Genomic DNA, 26663 nt, shown 5'->3' with positions numbered 1-26663 from the left:
TCAATTACTTGGAAAGAGAACCTCCCAACCCTGAAGGCGCCCAGAGGAGTGCCCACCTGACTTGCTATACATCTCCAAGCCACTTTGAAGTAAACTCATCACATGGGCACATGCATCTCCTGCCACAGGTCACCCTAGTCATCAAAGAACTTACCAAATGCTAAGGAATAAGTACTGGTGGGAGAAGATGCAGACCGAAATTAACCACTTCATTGCTTCCTGCTCCGAATGCACCCAAACAAAGGTTCCACGAACCCCTCCCTCTGGTAAGCTGTGTCCCCTCCCTGTACCTCAGAGACCATGGTTCTACCTGGCCATTGACTTCATCACAGACCTACCACCATTTCAGGGTAACACAGCCATCATGGTTACTGTGGACCTACTTTCAAAGGCTCTGAAACTTATTCCCTTACCAGGCATCCCTACTGCATTTCAGATAGCTGAACTTCTGTTTCAAAAGGTATTCAGGTACTTTGGTATCACTGAGGATATTGTCAGTGACCATGGTCCCCAGTTCATATCACGGCTATGGACTTGTTTCATGGAATATCTTGGAGTCTCAGTAAGCCTCATGTCTGGATATCATCTACAGTCCAATGACCAGGTGGAACAGGCCAACCAGGAGATTGGTTGGTTTTTGAGAATCTTCTGCATGAGGAATCGGGGGACTGGTCTCGTTTCATCCCATGGGCCGAACATGCACAAAATTCACTCAAGCATTCAGCTACACAGTTAACACCTTTCCAGTGCATACTCGGCTTCCAACCACCCTTGTTCCTGTGGGATGACTCACCAGCACAGGTATAGGCAGTGGAGGACTGGTTCTCCAGAAGCCAGGCAGTATGGGAGGAGGTTCACCAGCGCATTGAGGTGGTGAACGCCAAGTACAAGGAGTATGCTGACAAACACCAAGGTAACAATCTGGAATTTTCACCAGGCGACAGAGTATGGGTGTCCACATGTGACCTAAGGGAACCCAATTCATGCAAGAAACTTCAGGCATGCTACATTGGCCCATACAGGGTGCTATGTTGCATCAACGAGGTCTCCTACAGACTAGAGCTCCCACCGCACAGTCGCATTGCTCCTACATTCCATGTGTCATGTATGAAACCCACTATTTAAGGTCCACTTGCTGAGAATGCCCTCATCCAGAAACACCAGCCTCTGAGTCTTGAGGGAGAACCCATCTACCAGGTAAATAGAATCCTTGATTCCAGAAGAAGAAGAGGACAGTTGGAATACCTGGCAGAGTGGGAAGGCTATGGACCAGAGGAACGTAGCTGGGTAGAAGCTAAGGACATTCTAGACCCCCTGTTGACACAAGAATTCCACACCCAGCACCCTGACAAACCTGCACCAAGGGGAAGAGGACATCCCAAGAAGAGTATAGCTCCCAGAGGGAGCTCCTCGGGGGGGGGGGGGGGGGTCTGTCAGTAACCCCTGTCATGTAATAAACATGGAACATGGCTTCCCAAGACTACAATGCCCAAAGTTCACAGCACCCCCTGTCTCCCTGTTATTAAGTTCAGTTGACTGTCGTTAACTGTTAATCAGCAGTGCTACTTCAGCCTCTCCCTCACACACCTTCATTGCAAAGTATTGTTGTGTGTTTACCCAGTCATACCGAGCCTTTCTTGTCTGCCTGCCTCTAGTTTCTTGAACCTTTGCTACATTTACCCATTTAACTCTTTAGTCTGCTCTCTATTATTCTGTTTGCTGATCAACTGACCCCTGTATGCTTTCTGACAAGTTTGCTTCCTGATTTGACTACGCTTCCTGTTTGCATCCCCGCTCTCCTCTGCACTTACATCCGTGAGTGCCTGCATTCTGACATTAACCTTTCATCCATCAGGTGCCACTGCATTAAAAACTGACATGATTGTATAAAGGATGTTACTACATGGGCTTGGGAACACTTCAGAAAACCACTGTAAGTAAGCATAGTTGATTGCTGTATCTGCCATGCAAAGCAAAAGCCAAATATCAACAACATCCAGAAATGCTGCTGAATTCTCTGGGCCCGACCTCATCTGAGATGGACTGACACAAAGTGGAAAAATGTGCTGTGGTCTGATGAGTCCACATTTCAGACTGTTTCTGGAAATCATGGACGTTGTGTCCTGTGGGCTAAAGAGGAAAAGGACCATCCAGATTGTTACCAGCACAAAGTTAAAAACCAGCATCTGTGATGGTATGAGGTGTGTTAGTTCCTATGACATGGGTAACTTGCACATCTGTGAAGGCTCCATTAATGCTGAAAGGTACATACAGGTTTTGGAGCAACATATGCTGCCATCCAGACAACGTCTTTTTCAGGAACATCCCTGCTTATTTCAGCAAGACAATGCCAAGCCACATTCTGCATGTGATACAACAGCGTGGCTTCATAGTAAAAGAGTCTGGGTGCTAAACTGTCCTGCCCGCAGTCCAGACATGTCTCCCATTGAAAATGTGTGGTGCATTATGAAAAACAAAATATGACAATGGAAACCCTGGACTGTTGAGCAACTGAAGTCGTATATCAAGCAAGAATGGTAAAGAATTTCACTTTTAAAACTTCAACAATTAGTGTCCTTAGTTCCCAAATGTTTACTGAGTGTTTTTAAAAGAAAATGTGATGTAACACAGTGGTAAATATGCCCCTGTCCCAACTTTTTTGGAATGTGTTGCAGGCATCAAATTCAGAATGAGTGTAAATTTACCAAAAAAAAAAAACCTACAGTTTATCAGTTTGAACATTAAACATATTGCCTTTGTACTGTGTTCAGTGGAATATAGGTTGAAAAGGATTTGCAAATCATTGCATTCTGTTCTTATTTACATTTTACACAGCATCCCAAGTTTTTTGGAATTGAGGTTGCAATTAAAAGGTCTTGACATCTTTTGTGCATCTATTTTATTCTCAACAACCATTAACATTCTCATCCAAAAGAAATAAACATAGGCATATGAACTGTGCATTCTATCCCCATGTGACCTGTGGAAATTTCCAATGGGCCAATTAACTGTATCTTGAGTAGAACAAGTTTATATAATGGTTCACTGCTTTTCCTCATGTTTCTGTAAGGACTCTATGGTTTAATACAAGTTTGTCCTTTACTCTGAGCATAAAATTAAATGTGGTCATCATACACCTAGGTGCCCATAAGTAAGGCTAGGGATGTAGATTGACCCCTTTGCTGTTATTATAACCTCCACTCTTCTGGGAAGCCTTTTGACTAGATTTTGGCTGTATGGCTGTGGAAATTTGTGTTCATTAGTGAAGCCAGGTACTGATGTTGGGTGAGGAGGCCTGAGGTGTACTCAGTGTTCCAGTTCATCTCAAAGGTGTTCAGGATTTTGTGCAGACTACTCAAGTTCTTCCACTCCAACTTTGGCAAACCATGTCTCCTTGGACCTCATTTGTGCACATGAGCATTGTCGTGCTGGAACAGGTTTGGGCCTCTTAGTTCCAATGAAGGGAATTTGTAATGTTACAGCATACCAAGACATTCTATTCAATTGTATGCTTTCAAATTTGTGGCAACAATTTGGGGAAGAACTACATATGGGTGTGGTGGTCAGGTGTCCACAAACTTTGGCCATATAGTGTAGTTAAACTCATCCACCAAAGGCAAGGTCTCTGTTTCAGATATCCACTTTGGATGGTGCAAAAACAACAACAACAACAATCATCTGCAAAAAGCAGGGTGTAAACTCTAGCCCCCTTAATGGACACCTTTCCAACCTTGACTGCATCTTGATATCCTATCCATAAACACCAAGCAGTACACAAGATATAACCCTTGAATAGTCCAACACACGGATTGCTCTTTGTCTGACTTTTCCCCTCACATGGGAGCATTGAGGTCCTGGTAACATGGCCCTCACTGAAGTACAAAAGCTCCCTTCACAAAGTCAAGGTCTTTATCCATAAAGGGAATGTACTGTATGTGCATGTCACTGCTTATTTAAATACAACCACACTATCAATTAAAGGTGCTGACTGCAAGGTTGAATTCTGGGCAAAATGTTCTACGACTATCCTTGACTTGCAAGTGACGTCAAAGCAAAATAGAAACCCGGATGTCAGCCATGTTGGTGGATATACAAATGCGGGGTCAAGCGACATTCCATACAAAACAGTCACACATGTGCAACTCTCTGTTTTTCCACTGCTTTGAGCATTCTTTTAGCTATGCCATATCTTTGTGCTGTACTGTATATGGCTGAGGTCACAACAGTACTCATGACCGTAGCATGTTCCGATTTTTTAGACTTCCACCCGTGATTCAGAAAGAGGGCAAGGAAACTGAGGCTTAATATGGAGAGGAGACGAGCACGGCTGAACAACATTGGCAGGGCTGATCTAACAGAGGCTAAAACCAAAACAACTCATGTGGAGAGCTTGGGAATTAAGCTAAGAGAAATGAGACTGAGATGGTATGGGCACATCCTGAGAAGAGATGCAGAGCATGTTGGAAGGAGAATGTTGAGGATGGAGCTGCCAGGCACACGAAAATGAGGAAGGCCAAAGAAGAGATACATGGATGTAGTGAGAGAGGACATGAAAGTGGCAGGTGTGGTAGAGAAGGATGCGGAAGACAGGGTGCAATGGAGACAAAAGATCCGCTGTGGCAACCACTAATTGGGAGCAGCCAAAAGAAGAGGAAGAAGATTTTGAAAAGCGAGTTATACCATGGTGCTAACCCCCCATCCCCAGGTATTTTCACTTAAATGGGGCAACATAATCTAATATGAAGTGAAATGCATAGTTAATTGATCCAGACTATACCTTTTTTTTTCTTTTTACTCGAACAAATCAATTGAATAGAATTAGAATTCACTAAGTGAAACAAACTTGAACAAACCACAAAACAGGGATGAGTGGTGCTCCCATGGGTGAGCCTTAATGTTAGTCTTGGCTTAGTGACTATGAGACTTTACCCATGTACACTGAGACTGTACCCATTTGCCCTGATGAGGTCTGTAATCAGCTAATGGGGGTTCACTGTCTCTGCCTAAGGCAGCTAGACTTTTCTATGCCAATTCTATACTCCTTTCACTATCACTGGTCTTCTCTAATATCTGGACATAAAACGCATAATGCTGAAATATTGAGGATGTTACATTCATTGACACTTCCTAATGGACCATTTCAGGTGGATTTGATGAAAATAGTTTCTTTTTGCTGCCTTTAAACAAAACCCTTCTTTGAAAAGACTTCAGCTCCTGCTTCTGCAACCACTTGGTTTCTGCACAGTCTGCTTGTTTGATACTTGGGTCAAGGTTGGCTTTAGAATTGTCTTGGTTGATACATGCTGTCTAGTTTTGTAGCTTGTCTGTGTCACTCAGGCCGACTACTTTTTTCTTTGAATCTAAAAGAAGAATAAAGAATAAAGGCTTATGTTGTGCTATTCTGGTGCAATTTTGACACAGTCTTGCCAAATAATTTTCCCCCAACATGATTTAATCACATGGGAGTGTGAGAGGATAAACAATGCAAAATAAATGTGTTTGACTGCGAAGTCAGGTCATGATGAATTTTTGACATTTCAGAAAATAGAAATGGACATGTAGTGTTAGGAGTTAAACAGCATGCAAAATTAATCTTTGACTTTGCTATAATCAGTGTGGTGTTGCCTAGTAACTGTATTCACGTTTTGTTGGCTCTGCAAGAGTGACCAGCTTCTTTGTTTCAGCTAAACTTTAGCAAGCTTGGATCCTATGGTTGCTATTGACATTGAGAGAAATTGTCCAAAAGAAACAAGAACAAAAACAAGAAGGGTACTTGGGGAGCACAGACCTCTGCTAAGCACAATAGTAGACTCTTCAATTATATGCAAATCTGCAACTGCAATCACTTTATATGTCTGGATATATTTCCAAAACTATTAGAATTATGTGCCTACATGTGTGTCCCACAGGATTACTGTTACCTGTGAATGTGGACTGTGATATGGAGTCATCTTATTTCTACATGGGCTATGTTTTGTCACTATTGAATTTTACTGCCATCTACTGGATTTTAAGATGTATAGCAAATGCTGTATCTTGCAATATTAGCGAAAGTGAAAATAAATTCATGGACCTGCCCCATGACTCTGACCTGCTCCAAAATTTATTGGGGTCTTCCTTGGCCCATGATACACCCTTCCACCAAGTTTCGTGGAAATTGGGTCAGTAGGTTTTGCACAATCCTGCTTAAAGTCAGACAAACAAACAAACCACATTGAAAATATAATCTCCTTGGTGGAGGTAACAAATTGTATCTACAGTATGGTGAAATCAGTCATGCAGTTTGAGCAGAAATCAGATGACTAGTATTCAGGCTTGACCCTCCCATTTTGACCCTTTATAACCACACAGGCCATAGTGCAAATGCTGAAATGGTTGTTCAAAATGACTAAGTGAGCACAAGTGTGTAACAGCTGTATTATTGCATACAATAACTGGGATTAACTGGCAAAAGAACAGTGACATTACATGGAGTAATCATTACTTTTCATTTGATTCAATTTTGGTTTTAAACATGACAGTTCTAGAAAAAAATGTCTAGTGTCGATTTCTGTTTCCAGGTGAGAGTACACTGTGTGTATTTTGGCTGCCGCTTCTCACTGGAGCGTTTTCTTTTTTTCTTTTTTCTCCCCTTTATTTTTCTTTTTGTGATTGTATGATTTGATGTTTGTTCTTTGTTTGAATGTTTTGTCTGCCGGTTGTGACATAGCTCCAGACCCAGTTTTGGGCGTCAGTTCTCTTCAGGTCTTGGGCCGCCATGGGTGATGCCTGTGCTTCTCGCTATGGACTGCAGTGAATGAGTTGCTCTTTTTAACATTGGGGTTGTCCAGCGCTCTGTGCAGTGGTGCTTCTGTGCTTGGCGTGGTGTTTCATGCAATGTTGCCCGGTGGCATTGCGGTGGCTGTGCAATTGGTTAGGGACATACCAGCGCTCTGTGCAGCGGTGCTTCTATGCCCGCTTTGTGGATCCATGGCGCAGTGTTCTGAGTGACGTTGCCTGGTGGCGTCACGGTGGCTGTGCAGGCGGTGTGGGACATACCTTCGTGCACCTTTTGGTGGGATTGTGGGCGGCTATTCTCGAAGTTGGACATCCGGGTCACTGGTCATGTGACTTCCATGACAACCCAGCCGCCATATTGGTTTAGGTGAAAGGGAGGGAGAAGCCTGTTTGTGTATTGTAGCAATTTAGTTCAAATTTGAGAGTTTTTTTTATGCTATTAGCATGCCTAAAGGATGTTGTGTAGCAGGCTGTACAGCCAATTCAATAAAAAATGAAGGTTTAAAGTTTCATATGATACCATTATCGGGTAAAAGGAGAGAAAAATGGTTGAGGGCTGTAAACAGGTGTGAAGTGAGAGCTGATGGATCTGTTAACTATGGAAAGTTCTGGGAACCCAAATCTAACTATACCATACATATGTATGTGGTCGTCATTTCATCAATGGTAAGTGAAGAAAATAATTTATAATAGACATGAGTTTTTAGTGATAGTAACAGCTCTGTTATTGTATGAGTTAATTGCCGACAAAGGAGCAGTAATAGGTGAATTTGCCACAATAAACATTCTGAAAACTTGCTGACGCTTCATAATATAAATCTGTCTGCAAAAACCCATAAGTCACCATTGTTTTGACACCTGTCCCACCCTTGCTTGTACGGACATAACTCCAGTCCAACAACACTGATTTTCAATTTATAATGAGCTAGATCCTCAGCAGCTAAACTAGTTTGATACTGGTAGGACATTCTACAAGTATATTAAGCTAAAACTAACAAAATCTTACTAAAATCTTACTAAAACACTGAACACTAACAAAGTTGGGTAAAACATGTTTTCACCTAGTCAAATATGGCGCCTGTTGTCATGTGTTTGTGACGTCACGCCGACTACGAGAATGCTACTAGAATTACATCCTGACTCTCTTTCAGAGGTAGGAGGTAATGAAGTACAAATACTTCGTTACTGTACTTAAGTAGATTTTTCAGGTATCTGTAATTTACTCAATTTTTATGAGGACTTTTTACTTTTACTCCCTACATTTGAACACAAATATTTTGACTTTCTACTCCTTACATTGTCAGAACAAGCTCGTTACTTGTTTCAACCTACGCGGATGACGACATAATGTAAAAGGTGCAACTACACAGAGAGGGAAAGTCAACCGCGGAGAGAAGGCGAGAGTGAGAAGGTGAGAACACAGTTTGTGAGATAGAGAAAAGTAGCAGAAGCGACATGGAGGAAGAAAGTGAACCAGGGAACATTGCCAAGTCTGCCAACAACAGCAGAACAGATTCAGAGAAGCAAGACATTCCCCATCCATGACCTTATTTAAGAGAACTGTTCGATGTTGTCGGCTCCAACAGTGATTCATGGCGAATGTGTTGTGTCTTGTGCCAACCTAAAAACCACGAGCTTCTGGCATATCAGAATTCCCAGTCTAATCTGGAAAAAAACAAAAATTCAGCTAAGGTGTATTTTCAGTTGTTATCATTAGCTAATTTAGCATGGTTTGTGTTTTAGAAATTTTACAAATTTTAGAAATTATTAAAAGATAGCTTTATATTTCTATGAGAAGCGGCACTGAGGCTGAGCAGATAAATGTCTGAAATAAACATCTATGCAACTGTAATCCAGCTAAAGCCTAGGTCACAACCGGACGTATGATTTTTTGGCCGTGCGATTTTTGGCGTTTCCCAAATCGCTGCGTTTTTTTTTGTTCATGGAGAAAGACGCGCGTTGGCCGTAAGTTTGTCTTGCAACCTGAAAAAAACATAAGCACCCGTAGAGTTTGTTTGACATGACAAAGAACCTCTGTGGCCGGTCTGCGGCCAGTCTACGGCTCGAAAATCAGCACGTCATACGCGCGCCCTCCGTGCGTTTCACGCGCGCCCTCCGTGTGTTTCTTGCGTTTTTTGCATGTAGACCGGCCGTAGGAGCACGTACGGCCGGTTGTGACTGAGGCTTAATTGATCGCATATAATATATGAAGTAACTGTCAATTAATATTCCTTAACTAAAGATCATATTAAGTGAGCTAATCACATAAAAACATAGTGACATGATCATTTGCAGCAGTAATTTATAATACATCCTGAATTACTTCAGTATGATTTTTATGTACCCTAATTGCAAATTATTTTCAAATATTGTAATCTAATTCCATGATTTTTTTTTTAAATCTAGGTATTACAAAGGTGATGTGGAGGGGGGGGGATCCTTCTTTGGTGTTGTATTCCATAGGCCTTTGTTAGGGTTTTGCTGGGATTCGAACCTGGTTCGTTGGTGTGATGATCCAGCAAACCCCCACTAGGCCACCAGGGGAATGACTCAAATGCAGAGGCGTGAGGCGGAAGTAGAAAAAGTAACAAAAGGTTTATTTATACTATGTACACTATATACAATCCAGGGCAAAAACAAAAAAAAAAAACAAAAAAAAGAGTATAATTCAAAAAGAAAAAGGCAAAAATGCAAAAGCTCAGAAGATCCACAAAACACAGTACAAAGGAAACTGGAGATAAACATAACAGCACAAAGACTCCGAGACAAGAGGACTGAACTCAGGGGTATAAATACACAAACTAATTAAGGACACAGGTGAAGATAATTAGGACTAACAGGCAATTAACAAAAACACAAAACACAGGAACAGTGGCGGCCTCTAGAGGCCAAAATAAACAAGACACGAAAAGGAAATAACAGCGGCCTCTAGAGGCCAAAACAGTCCAAGTCCTAACAGGACCCCCCCCTCTAGGAGCGTCTCCTGACGTTCCCAGGGCGATCCGGATGGGCCGAATGGAAGTCCCGACACAGTTCTTTATCTAGGACATCCCGAGCAGGAACCCAGCAGCGCTCCTCAGGACCATAGCCCTCCCAGTCCACCAGATATTGCAACCCGCCGCAGACCCGGCGGGAGTCAAGCAGGCGATGCACAGTGAACACAGTCTGCCCCTGGAAGATGCGGGGGGGGTGGGGGGTTCCTAGGGGCAGGGGCATACGTAGACGTCAGTACAGGCCGCAACAGGGAAACATGGAAAGTGGGGTTGATCCTCAGAGTCCGGGGCAACTGGAGACGGTAGGAGACAGGGTTCACCCTGCGCACCACCTTGAAGGGGCCAATGTAGCGAGGAGCAAGCTTGCGGTTCTCCACCCGCAGCGGAAGGTCCTTAGTGGACAGCCAAACCCGCTGCCCAGGGCGGAAAGTGTGTGCAGGTCTTCTGTGGCGGTTGGCCTGAGTCTGGTTGGTTCTGGAGGTCTGTATGAGGGTCTTCCTGACCTTGCTCCAGGTCTTGCGACACCGTCTCACATATTGGTTGACCGAGGGCACCCCCGCGTCCTCCTCCTGGTCCGGGAACAGAGGTGGCTGGAACCCGAATTGGCACTGGAATGGCGACAGCTTGGTGGCCGATGACTGCAGGGTGTTGTGGGCGTACTCTGCCCATGGCAGCCAGGTGCTCCATGATGTCGGGTTATCCATAGCCAGGCCTCGCAGGGTGGTTTCCAGGTCCTGGTTGAGCCTCTCCGTCTGACCGTTGGACTGTGGGTGAAACCCAGAGGAGAGGCTGGCAGTGGCTCCGATGACCTTGCAGAACCCGTGCCACACTCGGGAGGAGAACTGGGGCCCTCGGTCTGAGACGATGTCCTGTGGAAGACCAAAGACTCGGAAGACATGATTAAATATAAGTTTCGCTGTTTCAAGAGCAGAGGGGAGTTTGCACAGAGGTATGAAGCGGCAGGCCTTGGAGAATCTGTCAACAATGACCAAAATGACCATGTTACCTTGTGACTCAGGGAGACCCGTGATGAAGTCGACTGCCACGTGGGACCAGGGACGCCGGGGAATGGTCAGAGGATGCAGGAGACCCTGGGGACGCTGTCATGGGTTCTTGGTTCTGGTGCAAACCTCACAGGACAGGACAAATGACCTTACTTCCTGCTCCATGTTAGGCCACCAGAAGCGTCTTTTCAGGAAGTCCAGGGTCCTCCGAGCTCCCGGGTGGGCGGTGAGAGGGGAAGAGTGACCCCACTGGAGAACCTTGGCCCGGGCTTGATGTGGGACATAATGCTCGGAAGTGACCAGGCTTGCCACAGTAGATGCAGCACTTGTCCCTCCTTCTGCGCTCCCTCTCAGATGCGGAGAGGCGAGTACGACCCACTTGCATGGGTTCTGGACAGTCACTGAAGGAGGTAGACGGTCTCCAGGTAGAGGTAGGGAGGCTGGGGGGGCTCAAGGCTTGGTGGCGTTCTCTCATCCTGTTGTCCAGATGAATAGCATGTGAGATGAGGGTTTCGAGGTCACTTGGGCATCCAATAGAGGCCAGACCGTCCTTGATGGGGTCAGACAGACCATGGTGGAAGGCTGACACCAGGGCAGTCTCGTTCCATCCACTTACTGCTGCGAGTGTTCGGAACGAGATGGCGTAATCTGCGACGCTTCCTCCTTGCCGGATGGACATGAGCTTTCGGGCTGCATCGGTACTGATGTCTGCCTGATCGAAGACCCGAAGCATCTCTTCAGAAAACAGCTGGAAATCAAAGCACTCAGGTCCCTGTCTTTGCCAGATAGCAGTAGCCCAGGCTCACGCCTTACCAGCTAATAAGGTGATCACAGGCAATCTTGCAGCGATCCGTAGTGTAGGTGGTAGGCTGAAGCTCAAAGGTGAGTTGACACTGGGTAAGGAACTCTCGGCACTCACTGTGCTTGCCGTCATACCTCTGTGGTGCAGGAAGGCTGGGTTCGCGAGGTGAAGAAGGCAGCATGGCAGGAGGCACTGGAGCAGGAGTGGGAGCTGGATCAGGAGATGCAGGCAGAGATGTCAGCTGTGCCAGGGTTTTCCCAATTTGCTGAAGCAGTTCCTCGTGGCGAGCAAGGGCCTCACGTTGGCTGGTGAGCGTACGTCCATGAGCGTCCATGGTCGCTCCGAAGCGTGTCAAAGTTGCCATAATTCCCTGAAGGTTGGCCGGGTAGACAGTTGAAGCAGCCTCTGCTGAGTCGGTCATGACGGAGTCTTTCTGTTAGGGTTTTGCTGGGATTCGAACCTGGTTCGTTGGTGTGATGATCCAGCAAACCCCCACTAGGCCACCAGGGGAATGACTCAAATGCAGAGGCGTGAGGCGGAAGTAGAAAAAGTAACAAAAGGTTTATTTATACTATGTACACTATATACAATCCAGGGCAAAACAAAAAAAAACAAAGTATAATTCAAAAAGAAAAAGGCAAAAATGCAAAAGCTCAGAAGATCCACAAAACACAGTACAAAGGAAACTGGAGATAAACATAACAGCACAAAGACTCCGAGACAAGAGGACTGAACTCAGGGGTATAAATACACAAACTAATTAAGGACACAGGTGAAGATAATTAGGACTAACAGGCAATTAACAAAAACACAAAACACAGGAACAGTGGCGGCCTCTAGAGGCCAAAATAAACAAGACACGAAAAGGAAATAACAGCGGCCTCTAGAGGCCAAAACAGTCCAAGTCCTAACAGCCTTGACTTCATCAAAAGCCATTTGAAGGAGCAACCTGTGGTGCATCCAAGTGACACTTCCCATTCATCAGAGGAGGACTTCTTTTCCCCCCATCAAGCAGGGAAATGCTCAAGAAAACTCCAAGCAGCTGGAGTCCTACCTGGCCTGCCCAGTTGATAACATGGATCTCCTGAAATCTTTCCCAGCAGTGTGCAATTTGTCATTGAAGCTCAACACACCCCTACCTGCCTCGGCTGCCTGTGAGAGGCTTTTCAGCACTGCAGGACTGATTTTCAGACCCAAAAAGGCATGCCTTGACTCAAAGAACTTTGAGAACCAGCTTCTGCTGAGGCTGACTAAAAGATTTTGGTTGTGTGGTAGAGATGAGTGAATTTCTCATTAAAGGAAAAAAGACTTGATTAGACTTAAAGTTTGCATGTTAATCATAATGTTTCAAGTTCTGTTGCTGAAAACTGATTTCAAGTCAAGTTTATTTGTATAGTGCTTTTAACAATAAACATTGTTGCAAAGCAGCTTTACAGAATTTGAACGACTTAAAACATGAGATAATTTTATCCCTAATCTATCCCCAATGAGCAAGCCTGTGGTGACAGTGGCAAGGAAAAACTCCCTCAGACGACATGAGGAAGAAACCTCAAGAGGAACCAGACTCAAAAGGGAACCCATCCTCATTTGGGCAACAACAGACAACATGACTATAACATTAACAATTTTAACATGAAGTCAGTTTTGTTGATGTTATAAACTCTTCACTGATGGAAACTTGAGTGCAAAACTGTTCATGACAACTGCAGTCCTAAAGTTAGCAAGTCAACTGTAGTCCTCAGCCATAAAAGCATTACTGTAAGTGTCCAGAGCGTCCTCCAAGTGTGACTTTCAACTGTCCACATGGGACTGTCCTCCACAGGAGTGATGCAATGATACTCCAACCAGACACAGGGCACCAGGATGGATCAGGCAAGTCCGAGGAGCAGAGGTCAGCATCTTGATCCCAGGATCAACATGTAACTCAGAGAGACAGATGGGGCAGGGGGGGACACAGGTTGTTAGGTATGGCCAATGTCACCTGACTGAATAAATAGGACCAGTATACATATTGCACTGGGTACAAGCAGGGACTCCAGCAAAACTAACTACGACAGCATAACTAAAAGGGGAGAGCCAGAAGGTAACACAGGCATGAAGGAGCACCAGGACATAAAGCAGCCAGCCACTACACCGTCAACAAACTCAAGTGAGTAAGCGAGTGGGGGACTGACAGCATCCATACATCCCAGTTTAACAAAACACTCTATGTCTGAGGACCCTCCAGATCTACACCTTTACCTCATAAACACCATTAACAAAAGGCTTGACTAAACAGGTATGTTTTCAGCCTAGACTTAAACGCTGAGACTGTCTGATTCCCGAACATTACTTGGAAGGCTGTTCCATAATTGTGGGGCTTTGTAAGAAAAGGCTCTGCCCTCTGATGTAGCCTTCACTATACAAGGTACCAGCAGATAGCCTGCACCTTTTGATCTAAGTAGGCATGGTGGGTCATGGAGGACCAGAAGTTCACTCAGGTACTGTGGAGTGAGACCATTCAGTGCTTTAAAGTTCAATAGTAGTATTTTATAATCAATACAAAATTTAATTGGGAGCCAATGCAGTGTGGATAAGACAGGGGTGATGTGGTCATATTTTCTAGTTCTAGTAAGGACTCTTGCTGCTGCATTTTGAACTAACTGGAGCTTGTTTATGCACTTATTGAAACATCCAGACAGTAAGGCATTACAGTAATCCAACCTGGAGGTAACAAAAGCATGAACTAGTTTTTCCGCGTCATGTAGTGACATTAAATTTCTTATCTTAGAAATATTTCTGAGATGAAAGAAAGCTATCTGGGTAATGTTATCAATGTGAGTTTCAAATGAAAGACAGGGGTCAATAATCACTCCGAGGTCTTTTACTGCTGCACGTGAAGAAACAGAAAGGCCATCTAGAGTTACTGTGTAATCAGAAAACTTACTTCTAGCTGCATGTGGTCATGAGGAGCTTTAACTAATTAGCATAACTATGGAACGACGTCACACCAAGATGGCGACGCATGGAAAACATCATGACTGTGCATTGAACTCAAATACAGTGGTGCTTGAAAGTTTGTGAACCCTTTAGAATTTTCTATATTTCTGCATAAATATGACCTAAAACATCAGATTTTTTTCTGCTTTAAGATCAGTTTCTTATCAGCAGGCTGTGCAGGATGTAAAGATGATGTTCTCAGATGGTCTGTGCTCCACAGAAACATTACTCATGAAGCACGAACAGGTATAGGATGCTTGTGTGTGTGAAGGATTTATGAACAGTCAGAAATCTTAATCTCGTGTCCACCAGTATAATCCAGAAACTAAAAAGCCAAAAACAATGTCAGTTTTTAATCTGTTTTCTTTTATTGCAGATATCTTGTTTAAGATCAGACCCATTGGCAAGTTTGGAATGGCAACAGTCTCATACCATTACTAACTCAGCCAAAAACAAGCTCTTCCTGTCTCTCATGGAGAATTCAGAATTGATCAGAGGTAAAACATTATTATACCTTTTTGTTCTTATCCCATAAAGCTGATCCCAGAAATGTACTGTTCTGAATTCTTGCTGACAGTACATTAGAACATTGTGTATCAGGATAGGTCACTTATGTTTGTTTGTTTTTCGGTGATAGCAGGGTGCTCAGTTCGCAGTGCTCTCTGCCAGACCATGTGCCTCATTATGCCCTCATGTGTACTCCAGCTGAGCTGCCCACCTCTTCACCTGGATCTGCTGCAACGACTGCTAAGCTCAGGCTGCCACGTTGTGGCTGGGAGCCTCTACTCATTAGACCAAAGCCAAATAGCTCACCTGTCTCTGTTACTGAGGCCCACCACTAGTAAAGCACTTAAAGTAAGTCCTCAGTCTTCACAATGCAACTATTAAAATCATTACATCAATGTTAATCATTATAAAATCCTTGTACTCTCACCAGGAACCTCTTCTGTATGAAGGACCATGTCTTGTTCTTGCTCTACAAATGGACAACATTGTGACATGCTTTGACTTTATTCTTGAAAGGTAGAAATGAATGTGTTTTTCTTAAGCATCAGCAAAGAGATTAAACTCTGGGTTTGTGTGCATATAAGTGCATCTTAAATTGTCCCACTGTTATATAAAAATTAACTAGCACCGTCAGCTCCAGAATTATTGACATACTTGCTAAATATATGTGTGAAATATATTATGGAAAATGTCTTTAGTGGTTTTAATTAGCTTAAGATTGGTGAAAATATGAGAGAAATCTAATAATCATTAATGAAGTAAATCTATTTAAATAATTTTTAAAAACTTAAAAAATATATACAAACAAAAAATATACCACAAACTAAAGCACGTTCCTGTTTATATTTTAAAAAATTTAAGTTGAGCTGAGTGTTTAGGAACTCTTAAGCAGTCATCCATGACGTCTTGTTTCATTGGGGTATAAAATACTACGTGACACAGTAGCAAAGCTAAAGGTCAGTCATCAACATTTGGAACATTAGAGAACACACATAAAATATGTTGCTGTAAATTGGGTGAACATTATGAAAAGCAGAGGTGAGAAGTAACAAAGTACAAATACTTTGTTACTGTACTTAAGGAGAATTTTCAACTAACTGTACTTTACTGGAGTATTTATTTTTCTGACCTTTTTACTTTTACTCCCTAAATTTTAACCCAAATATCCATACTTTCTACTCCTTACATTTTCAAATCAGACTCATTAGGTTTAATGCATTTGAGGAAGGTTATCAATTTTTTTTTATTTTTATTTTGCATCATTGTGGGCCTTCATGTATGAGACAATAACACACATAAAAAATGACACTGATTAAACCAACCCAATCTAGCAACCTTGACTGTGAATCAAAACATGAGCCAAATTCAAAAATTCAGCAAACTGAGATGAACAGGTTTTCTTTGAACTATAAAACGATTTTATGTAACCATACAAAATTGTTCGATTTAAATACCTAACGCGTAAGCTGTATGTGATGTTTGTTTTCCAAACTCTTCAAATAAGTTATTAGCAAGCACAAAAGGAGCTTAGTAAGGTAACAATAGCTATAAGTTATGATTATATACAGCTGTGTTGTCCAGGTTAGCACGCTGTACATAGCTAGCTGCTCCTCAATCAACTGCATGTGAAAGTGGATAATCCGTGGAGCACCTTATATTTAATAATTATTCCTTGAAATCGAGTTGTACATGAGCTGAAAGCTGACGAGGTGTGTAGCGCCAAGGTTGAGTGGAATAATTGTTTTATTATATTCACATTCACTGGGTTTTGAGAAACAGAGCAGGGTTTTTTTTTCAAATTCGATAAATAAAACCTTTTATACAAAACGTCCAAGAAAATAATATATGCTTAGAATGTAAACAAACCGGTGAAATTACAGTAGCAATTTGTGAAAAATTCTATAATAATAATTCTTAAAAAATAAAAAAGACAATCTTACCATCAAATATTTTTATTCCATATTTTGTTTCTTTTTTTTTGTATTATTTAGGGTTTTGTTTTCGAGTACAGTTTTTATTTTGTTCTTGGTTGGTTCAAAAACACGCTCCAGCATTATGTTTTTCTCTACTCATGGTATAGGAGCTGATAGCCTAGGAGTAGAGTAGCCAATCAGAGCAGGCGATTGCTCATATCCAGTGAATGTGGATAGAATAAACAGTATTATATCCCTCATCAAAAAAAAAAAATTCCTGTGCAGGGATTGGCCAAGGATGGCTCACATGACATAAAATAGTTCCACCATTGATTAAGCAACGTATCTTGTGATGTCAAAAATAAAATAAAAAACAGGATAAGGTGTGTCAGTAATGTTATATCCTGGATAGACCATGAACTGATGTCACGATTTCAAGCTATACGGCCGACTCGAGTCATAGCTGTGGCTCCGTGAGCTTTTTCGTGTGTGTAGATTTACGTATCATGATCATGCCTAGCAAGGCAGAGTGAGAACTCTACTTTTTTCAGGTTTATTTCTAATTCTCTCTAGTTAACACTTTTAGTTTGGAATTTTTTGATGAGGGATATAAATCAAATATACCATGCACTAAGAGGCACTGTTAATTATGGATTCTCTTCGGTGACTGGCGTAGTACCATTTCCTTCTAGGCTGCACCCCTCACAAAATAGTACTATGCCAGTCATCTCAGAGAATCCATAATTTAAACTGGAGCCTCTCAGTGCATGGCATATTTATTATTTAAGAATTAATTTAAGAAAGCGTGGGTTCGCCTCGTTCTGCACGCATATGCCGAGCCCCTCCAATATTTTATATTTCATGTGGTTTAGTTAGTTTTGCACAGAAACAGCCTGTCGAAATGTCCTTCAAAGGGCTACTGTTTTTACTTTTATACTTTGCATACATCAGACTCAGATTTATTATCATTCAACCATGTGACATGATAAGAATGAGATGCAGTTACCCAGGTCTCAGTGTGTGCAGCGTGAATAAATAACTAAATTAACTAATAAGTAAAATAGCTAAATAACAAATAGAATAAACTAAAATAAAGCTATCAAGATAACATTAAAATTCAAAGGACAGTAAAATAAAATAAAATATTGCACAGTGTACTGCAGCGGCACAGCTTAAGGATGTTTAGTACAACAGTGCAAAAGTACAGCAGCAAAACCATGAGCAGCAGCAGTTCACAGTATTAAGGCATGTGGTAAGGTGCGTAGTGTTCACTGTATGCAGAGTCTAATCTAGGGCGCGTAATACACGATAATACGCGTTTTTTATCTGTCTGTCGCACATCCACTTTTTGGGCGTGAGAGTGATATCGCGTATCTATTCATTCTGTCACGCATTTATAAGTAGAGAGCGTGTAGTCGTGTTTTACTGAATCTTGTGCGTATCAATTTGTCAGCACCAGCTAGCAAGCACTGCGGTAAATATAGCGTTGTTTACACACCAATCGGAAAATATCGGAAAGGACCGAAGTATTCCGAATGGTTTATTTAGCGGGTAAAACAGTTTTGTGAACTATTATATCATTGGTCACTGAACTGGAAGACAGTGTATCTCAACCAATCGTGTGAAGTGTTTTAAAAATACCCAAAAGCACATGGCATATCATTCTGTCTCATCCAAACATAACATTCAGACCCTCCAGGAGCCTGTACTATGAACGGAGGTCAACCTACCCAGAAGTAACCCAGGGTTCCCCCGCTAAACCAGGGTTGACAAAACCTGGTTATCTTGTTTGGGGTTAAACGGTACTACAACGGCAATTATGAAGTTGATTTGTTGAACCTGTGTTAACCTAATCAGAGTTAATGCACGTTCACATTAAAGGGGAGGTTATCAGCGCAAATCACCACTGTTCACAATGGCACGGTCGCCGTACTTCACGGAGGAAGAATGCGCTGTCATAATGCAAAGCTACGAGGAGTTCAAAACAACATTAAGAGCAAAATCTAACACAGCGGCTGCCAATAAGGAGCGGCAAGCGGCAACGAATTGCCGATCAGGTAAATGCGTAAGTACATTCTCCCTTCTACATGTTCCAGAACAGAAGTATAGGATGAGAGAAAGCTTCATGATCAATCACAAGTCACAGAAAATGGTCCTTCGACATGGCCCCAGTCATATATAGCTTGTTTAATGTCCGAAAAATCCTGAATAAAATTTGGTATGGTAAATTCATGGAGTAGCCTACTTAAGCTGATATGTGCACATGAGTCACATGAATTAGGATGACTGACTGTTCAGTCCCTTTGACTAAGTTGGTGTATGTCCTGTGAACATTTCAGAGGCAACAGCAGTGCCAAACGCACCTGGCAACAGGTGAAAATGAAATATAAAAACATCATTCATAATGGTAAGTGTGTGTGTGTGTGTGTGTGTGTGTGTGTGTGTGTGTGTGTGTGTGTGTGTGTGTGTGTGAGGCATATATAATGAAAAGATGCTTGTCTTTCACAGCCAACAAGAAAAAGGTGGCCGCCAGGTGCACGGGAGGAGGGAGGGCACCAGAAGCCCTTACCGTGGCTGAGGAGTTGGTGCTCGCCAACAATAGCGGTAGGCCAATCATGGAGGGGGTAGAAGGAGGCCTACAATCCACCCCTGGTGCTGTGGAAATGTCCACCCTCTACGTGCGGGGCAATATGGCATTCAAGTTCCATGTAAGAAGTGTGTTTTCTCGTTCATCAGTGGCATGTCTTATGTGTTGTGTGTACAGTTGAAGGAAGCAATCTGGAGACCATCCAGCCACCACAGCCCATACCCGGCTCCAGTGATCCTCCGGTCGAGGTACCTGTAATAGCTAACATTGCATGCATTATGTCATGTTCAGAAATTATGTAGGTGCAGCCTATGATTTATGTATGTTCTCTCAGGAGGAAGATGACGAGACCCTCACAGCCAAATCCGACACCCACATGCAGGTTGAAAGACTCTACCACTGCTACTATATGCTGTGTCAATATTCTAGGAGGGTGCCATTACTCTTCAGCAGTACTGCATTTGAAGTGTGACTTGTATCAATGATGCAATCAGTCTGTGTGCTTGTGTTCCTTTGTAGGAGGAGTTGGAGCTGCCCCTGTCCCCTCTTGAGGCTTCCCTGCCAGGGACGTCACAATGTCACAAAGTACAGTTTCTTCCTCTTCGGTCCATCATTGCCGACTGTTATGCATACTAGGCTAATATGTTCATTCTGGGGTGGGGGTTCTGTAGGCTGGAGTGGACAATGTGCGCAGCCTGTACAAGAAAATGTTACAGCTAGACTGCAAAAAAAAGAGGCTGCAAATTCGGAAGCTCGAACTAGAAATTGAAAAGTTGGAGCATGAGAAGAAGGTATTAGTACAGTGTGTGTGTGTGTGTGTGTGTGTGTGTGTGTGTGTGTGCGCAAGCAAGCATTCATTTGGCTTTTCTTTATTTTGTGTTATTGCCTGAAAAATTGGTTTGTGATGGCCTCTCTCACTGAACGGCCTGTGGGATGGTCCAGGGTCATGGGGTCAACAACATCGGGGGGTGAGGGAACATGATTGGGAACCCTTTCTTTTCTAATGGTGGCTATGTTATGTAGTACCACACATGCCGCTGTTATTTGACAGGCCTTCTCTGGCCTCACACACAGGCCTTTTAAGCAGGCAAACCGAGCCTTCAATATGCCGAACGTGATCTCGATTCGTGCTCTTGTAACACTGTGGGCATGACTGAAGGCTCTCTGGGCCCTTGTTTGAGGGTCTGCGAATGGTGTCAGGAGGTGTTTCAAACATGGGTATCCACGGTCCCCGAGCAGGATACCATCAAATCGCCCTTGTATGAAATGGAGAGAAATGTAGTTAGTGTCAAACAACTGTAAGATGCTCACTATTCTTTACTTAAGGAATACCATGAAGTTTGAGTAGGGACGTCTGTGGTATTTTAGCTCTTGTTTCTGTATTGTCCCGATATCTTTTTGATGCAGGATGATTTGTGTTTTAAGGATTAGATGTAGGATTATCTTACCTTCCTCGAATCCTGCAGCTAGTGAGGATTCTCTAAATATGCGGGAATCGTGGACAGACCCTGGCCATCTTGCATCCAGGCTGGTTATCATCAACTGGTGGTCACATGTCATCTAAGAACATCAAGCATTTGTGCAAGGACAGGGGACATGACTGAGGTACAAGCACACTGTTACCCCTGCAAATGAGGAACAACACCAACCCATGTGGAGGACAAAACATCACCTAACGCAAAATGGGACCAGTACTGACAGGTTGATTTGAGGTATGGACATGACCTATTTGAATGTGGGCCTATATGAAGTAGACCTTTTACCTGCACGTTGATGCTATGGAAGGATTTTCTATTCACATAATCCCCCTCATGCTCTCCCAGGGGTGCACTGATTCGGATGTGAGTGCAGTCAATGGCTCCTATTACTCTTGGGAAACCTGTATATTTTGTTAGTCATATCAATTGTCAGTCACAATTGTCTCTATGAGAGGAGGCAAACAGACACAATTTGATATTAGTAATTACCTGCGATTGCATAAAACCCTTCTTTGATCTGAAGTGCGGTTAAATGCCCAGGGAACACGACAAATGCATTCATCAGTTTGGTTAGGGCAAGTACCACTTTGCAAATCATACGACATACAGTGTTCTTACTGAGGTTTTCAGCATCACTGATGGAATACATATATTGTCCACTGGCAAAGTAACGCAATGACAAGCACATAATTTGCTCGATTGTGAGGGCCTGGCTTCGGCGGGTTACATTGCAGACGTCTGCCTCGATCAGCTGGCAAAGGTAACGAATTCCCTCAGCTGAGAATCTATATCGTTCATGAAGAACATCGTCTGGGTATGCCAGCGGATTCTGGCGGTCTCTAAATACCCTCGCCCTCCGGAGAGAGCCCCTCACAATCTGCGCTCCGATATCGCACGGGTCATCCAGGTACGCTGGCATTGTCTCTAGAGGAAATGTCGGTGGAGAGGTGGTGTTTAAAAAGGGTGTGGTTAATCGGAAACCTCGGGTTAACCAGGAACATAACCTGAGACGAGCAGGTTTGAGATGCAGCGTGAATTGCCATGGCAGCATACCTCGGTTTGAACATAGCCAACTTTCGTAGTATGGGTTAATCGGGAAGTTACGCTGCACATGATCAAATTACTCTCGAAGTTACCCTGGTAAGCCAGAAAACCCACTTCGTAGTACAGGGCCCAGGATTTCGCGATTTGCAACATCAACGCAAATTCAACCAATCCCCGCGAATTCAGGGCGGTGTTGCAATTCTATCCAATCACCGCAACTTTCCCGCAAATTTGACCAATCGTTGGCGTCGTCTTGCGGTGACGTCGACAAACTACCTTCCGCCTTACTTCCGTGTATACATTCAAGAGAAGCAGCATGTGCGCAGTGTTGCCAGATTGGGCGGTTTTAAGTGGATTTTGGCGGCTTTTGAACATATTTAGGCTGGAAAACGTCAGCAGTATCTGGCAACATTGCATGATGTGTGAGTCAGTGTTTATATAGGCTTAAATTATGTTACTGAAAGTGTGTTATGTTTACAGTGAAGCACTGTGTGCACTTTTTTTTTACTTAATACAAGAAATTAATGGATGCCAACATTTTTGCCAAAATGGTATTTTATTTTCCATTGTTTAGGCAGCTTCAGCATCATACTGTGAGATTCTGTTCAAATTGTTTTTTTTTCTTCTATGAAGCCTGAGCCATTTATTTTATTAGTTTATAATTATTGTTTAATTTAGTCTTCAGGAGAGACTGCCTGCACACAGTACTAGTATTAATAGGTTTTTTTTCTTACATGAAAGCTGAGGCATTTATATTATATTTTAAGGTAACTTTATGTTGTGCTGTGAGGTTCTATGCATTTTAACTTTTGAACCAACAGGTGCATTTGGATAAGTAAAGCCTATTTTTCTGCATTTTTGTAGTCCTGGTAATCTTACACATTCTACATGATTGCTAGGGTTTTTTTTTGAGTAATTTGTTTAATTTTTCTTGTTGAAAGTTCAATTTAGTATTATGTTAATGATATTCTAAAAATAAAGATTAATAAAACTGTTCTGTTTATAGATGTACTCTTGAAAATATCTACCAATGTATTACTTATTTTTCTGTCCCCACTAACTGGAACAAATGAGGGATATTTTTACCCATGTTAATATTTTCTGTCTCCTGTTTCTACAACTAGTGAGGGATCTGTCCCCTATTTTCAAATTCCTAGATTAGGCTCTGATATGGGAGTGTTCAGTATATGGGAGGTGGAGCAGTTCAGCAGTCTGACGGCATCCAGGTAGAAGCTGTTTTTCAGTCTAGATGTTTTTGCCCTGATGCAGTGCAGCCTCCTTCCAGAGGGCAGGGAGTGAAAAGACCATGTGCAGGGTGGGTGGAGCCACAGAGAATGCAGGTGGCTCTTTCTCTACATCTAGTGGTGTAGATGTCACTGATGGGTGGTAAGCTGCACCCGATGGTCCTCTGTGCAGACTTGACCACCCTCTGCAGTGCCTCCTTCTCAGCCACAGTGCAGCCAGCATACCACACTGTGAGGCAGGAGGTCAGGATGTTCCCCACCACACAGCTGTAAAAGGACCTGAGGACATTAGCCCCCAGTCCTGCCCTCTTCAGTTTCCTCAGGAAGTAGAGGCACTGGTGGCTTTTCTTTATGATGGCCATGATGTTGGTGCGCCAGGTGAGCGTGTTGGTCAGGTGAACTCCAAGGTACCTGACGGAGGGAACCATCTCCACAGATGCTCCATCGATGTAGAGAGGAGGGGGGTGCCAGTCCTGCAGAAATCCACAACCATCTCCTTGGTCTTCTTGATGTTAAGGATGAGGTTGTTGTCCCTGCACCACCTTATCAGGTTCTTCACCTCCATCCTGTACAATGACTCATCCCTGCTGGTGATGAGTCCACCCAATACTGTGTCATCAGCGAACTTCACCACAAGATTGTTCTCATAGTGAGCACTGCAGTCGAAGGTCATCAGTGTGTACAGCAGAGGGCTGAGCACACAACCTTGGGGAGAGCTGGTGTTGAGGGTGATGGTGGAGGAAGTGTTCAGAGGCTCTACTTTTTTCACTTTTACTTGAGTTAAGAAGTGGAATCGGTACTTCTACTTTTACCAGAGTCTTTTTTTTACATAAGTATCTGTACTTCTATTTAAAGAATATGTGTACTATTGCAACCTCTGATAAAATGTGTGCTGTAAAGATTTCTAAAACTAAATTTGCATCAATTAAAGGTTAATTTCTTGCATACTTTCAGTGAGTAAGCTTATTAAACACAAAGACACATACACTTTTTTTTCTTAAAATATCTTTACTAAGGGTGCCAATATTTCTAGGGCGAATTGTATAACTGGGGATAAGGTTGTTTCTAGGATTCACCAATGTAAGAATTATGTTTGGGAAATGGAATGGAGACAAATGTGTGTTTAAGGCCACTTTGCAAATCCAAACAACAGGATCTAACAGTAGTGACAGAGGTACTATAGCGTTATAGCAGCCTGTAAATACCTAAAAGCTTAATTCTCTACTAACATGTAGTTTACACGGGAAGTCACAGGATTTCTGAAAAAGCTTAGGTGTTCTGAATGTTACATGGAGAAATCTGTATCAGTACTGTTTATGGAGGAGTCCTCTTTATCAATCAATTTCCAACACAAGCTCACTATTTATGGAACTGGGGCTTAAATTGAGACACAACCTTTGAAAGCAGCGTCATGAAGTTTAGCAGGTCTGGTTTCTGTGATGATGTAGCAACTTTAATAGAGATGACTGTATTGTAGGCTATATGTAGAGAACACTGCTGATTGTGTATTGTAGGATCTGTCGGTATATGCCAGACTTTGAGAAAGTAAGGAAGATGCTTCTTTACCCTGGCACTGAACCTGAGGTAAGAAACATGTTGGAAATGCACTGCTCACTCACACAAATGCAGGCTTCAGTACTTCCCAGTGAAAATGTACTTAATATCTTCCTGTTTTTTGCACCTCAGGCAGTGAAGTTACTGTGCTACCTGTTTGATGTTCTCTCTCCTGACAGTCACCACACTATTGTGCCTCAATAATCTGCAATAGCAGCAGACTACTTAACTGCAGCATCAGTCAGGGAATATTCTGTTAATTAAGTGTGACAAATGAATATTTTATTTTACATTTTTCTAAAAATAGCATGGAAAAATATGTATTTAATTTTGTACATATATCTGTCGTGTTTCCAGTTGTGTATTAAAACCACTTCAAACATTTTAAAGGAATTTTAAAACGTTTTGTGATGCTTTATTGCAGAAACATTTAATACGGTTTGTGGCTTCATGAGGATTTGCTGCTCAATCCAACTTATTTTAGGAGTTAAAGGAAAGTGGTACAAATAAGTAGAACTTTACACAGGGATGCCTCTGCCACCACCAAGTCTAGTTTTCCTTAATGTTACATTACATTGCGTGGCATTTAGCAGATGCTCTTATTCAGAGCAACGTACAACGAGTGCAAAAGTCACATACATGAAGTGTTGAACTTCTAGACAAGAAAATTCCAGTGCCAACTGAACAAGTGACAGCAATACCTAGTGTAATATGCTGTTGAAATACCAATACTCAAACAGCCAAGGAAACAAACAAACCATATAAAGTAAAACTAAATAAAGAATTCAAAACAGCAAACCCCAGGCAAGACTGTACACAGCCTGGGTTGGTCAAGACTGAAACGCAGTTACATAGTGGGCAGGGAAAAAGGGTAGAGGTGCAGCCTGAAGAGGTGAGTCTTCAGTTGGTGCTTGAAGGTGGTCAGGGAGTTGGCAGTTCTGACCTCAATGGGAAGGTCATTCCACCAACGGGGAACCAGAACAGACAGTAGTCTTAAGCAGGCTGGGCAGGATCGGTGAGGAGGAAGGGCCAGGTGATCAGTAGTAGTGGAGTATAGGGATCTGGCTGGTGTGTAGGGGTAGATCAGACTATTGAGGTGTGCTGACCCTAATCCCTAAAGAGCCTGGTAAGTGAGCACCAATGTCTTAAATTTGATGCGAGCCGCGATCGGCAAGCAGAGGGGTGACATGGGAAGAATGAGGGAGGTTGTAGACCAGGCGAGCTGCAGCATTCTGGGTGAGCTGCAGGGGTCTGATGGCAGAAGTTGGAAGGCCAGTAAGGAGAGAGTTGCAGTAGTCCAAGTGGGAGAGGATCAGCGCTTGGACCAGGAGCTGAGTAGGTGGTAAGAAAAGGACAGAACCTTCAGATGTTGTAGAGGAGGAATCGACACATCCGGGTCACTGCAGCGATGTTCGCTGAGGAGGAGAGTATGCTGTCAAACATGACTCCTAGGTTCTTCACACTGAGTGAAGGAGACCTATAGATGCCCCCAATGGAGATGATGATGTCCAGAGATGGAGAGGATGGAGCAGGAATGTAGATTACCTCTGTCTTGGTTGAGTTAAGCTTCAGGTGATGGTTGTCCATCCAGCTGTGGATGCCACACAGGCAAGCAGAGATGCAAGCAAAGATCCGTGTGTCAGAAGGAGGAAAATAGAGAAACAGTTGGGTGTCATCAGCATAGCAATGGTAGGACAGACCATGAGCAGAGAAAATTGGGCCAAAAGACTGGGTGGAGAGGGAGAAGAGAAGCAGACCAAGGACTGAACCTTGAGGGACAC

General features: G+C 43.0%; 1 protein-coding gene and 1 pseudogene across 1 annotated transcript in view; one reads left to right on the top strand and one right to left on the bottom strand.

The window, feature by feature from the left end:
* The window catches only part of LOC132900247 (dynein axonemal assembly factor 8), a 107971-nt gene extending 82885 nt beyond the window's left edge, over positions 1-25086 (top strand). Inside the window, 6 exon segments of the mRNA XM_060942259.1 lie at positions 14713-14801; positions 14932-15052; positions 15193-15401; positions 15493-15578; positions 24843-24912; positions 25015-25086. Coding sequence (XP_060798242.1) covers positions 14713-14801; positions 14932-15052; positions 15193-15401; positions 15493-15578; positions 24843-24912; positions 25015-25086 — 647 coding nt within the window.
* LOC132901004 (putative nuclease HARBI1) lies at positions 20053-21988 on the bottom strand (annotated as a pseudogene).
* Positions 25087-26663: the final 1577 nt, after the last annotated feature.

The sequence above is a fragment of the Neoarius graeffei genome, chromosome 16 (assembly GCF_027579695.1).
Source record: "Neoarius graeffei isolate fNeoGra1 chromosome 16, fNeoGra1.pri, whole genome shotgun sequence".
Classification (NCBI taxonomy): Eukaryota; Metazoa; Chordata; class Actinopteri; order Siluriformes; family Ariidae; genus Neoarius; species Neoarius graeffei.
This window is presented reverse-complemented; position numbering and strand designations above follow the sequence as displayed.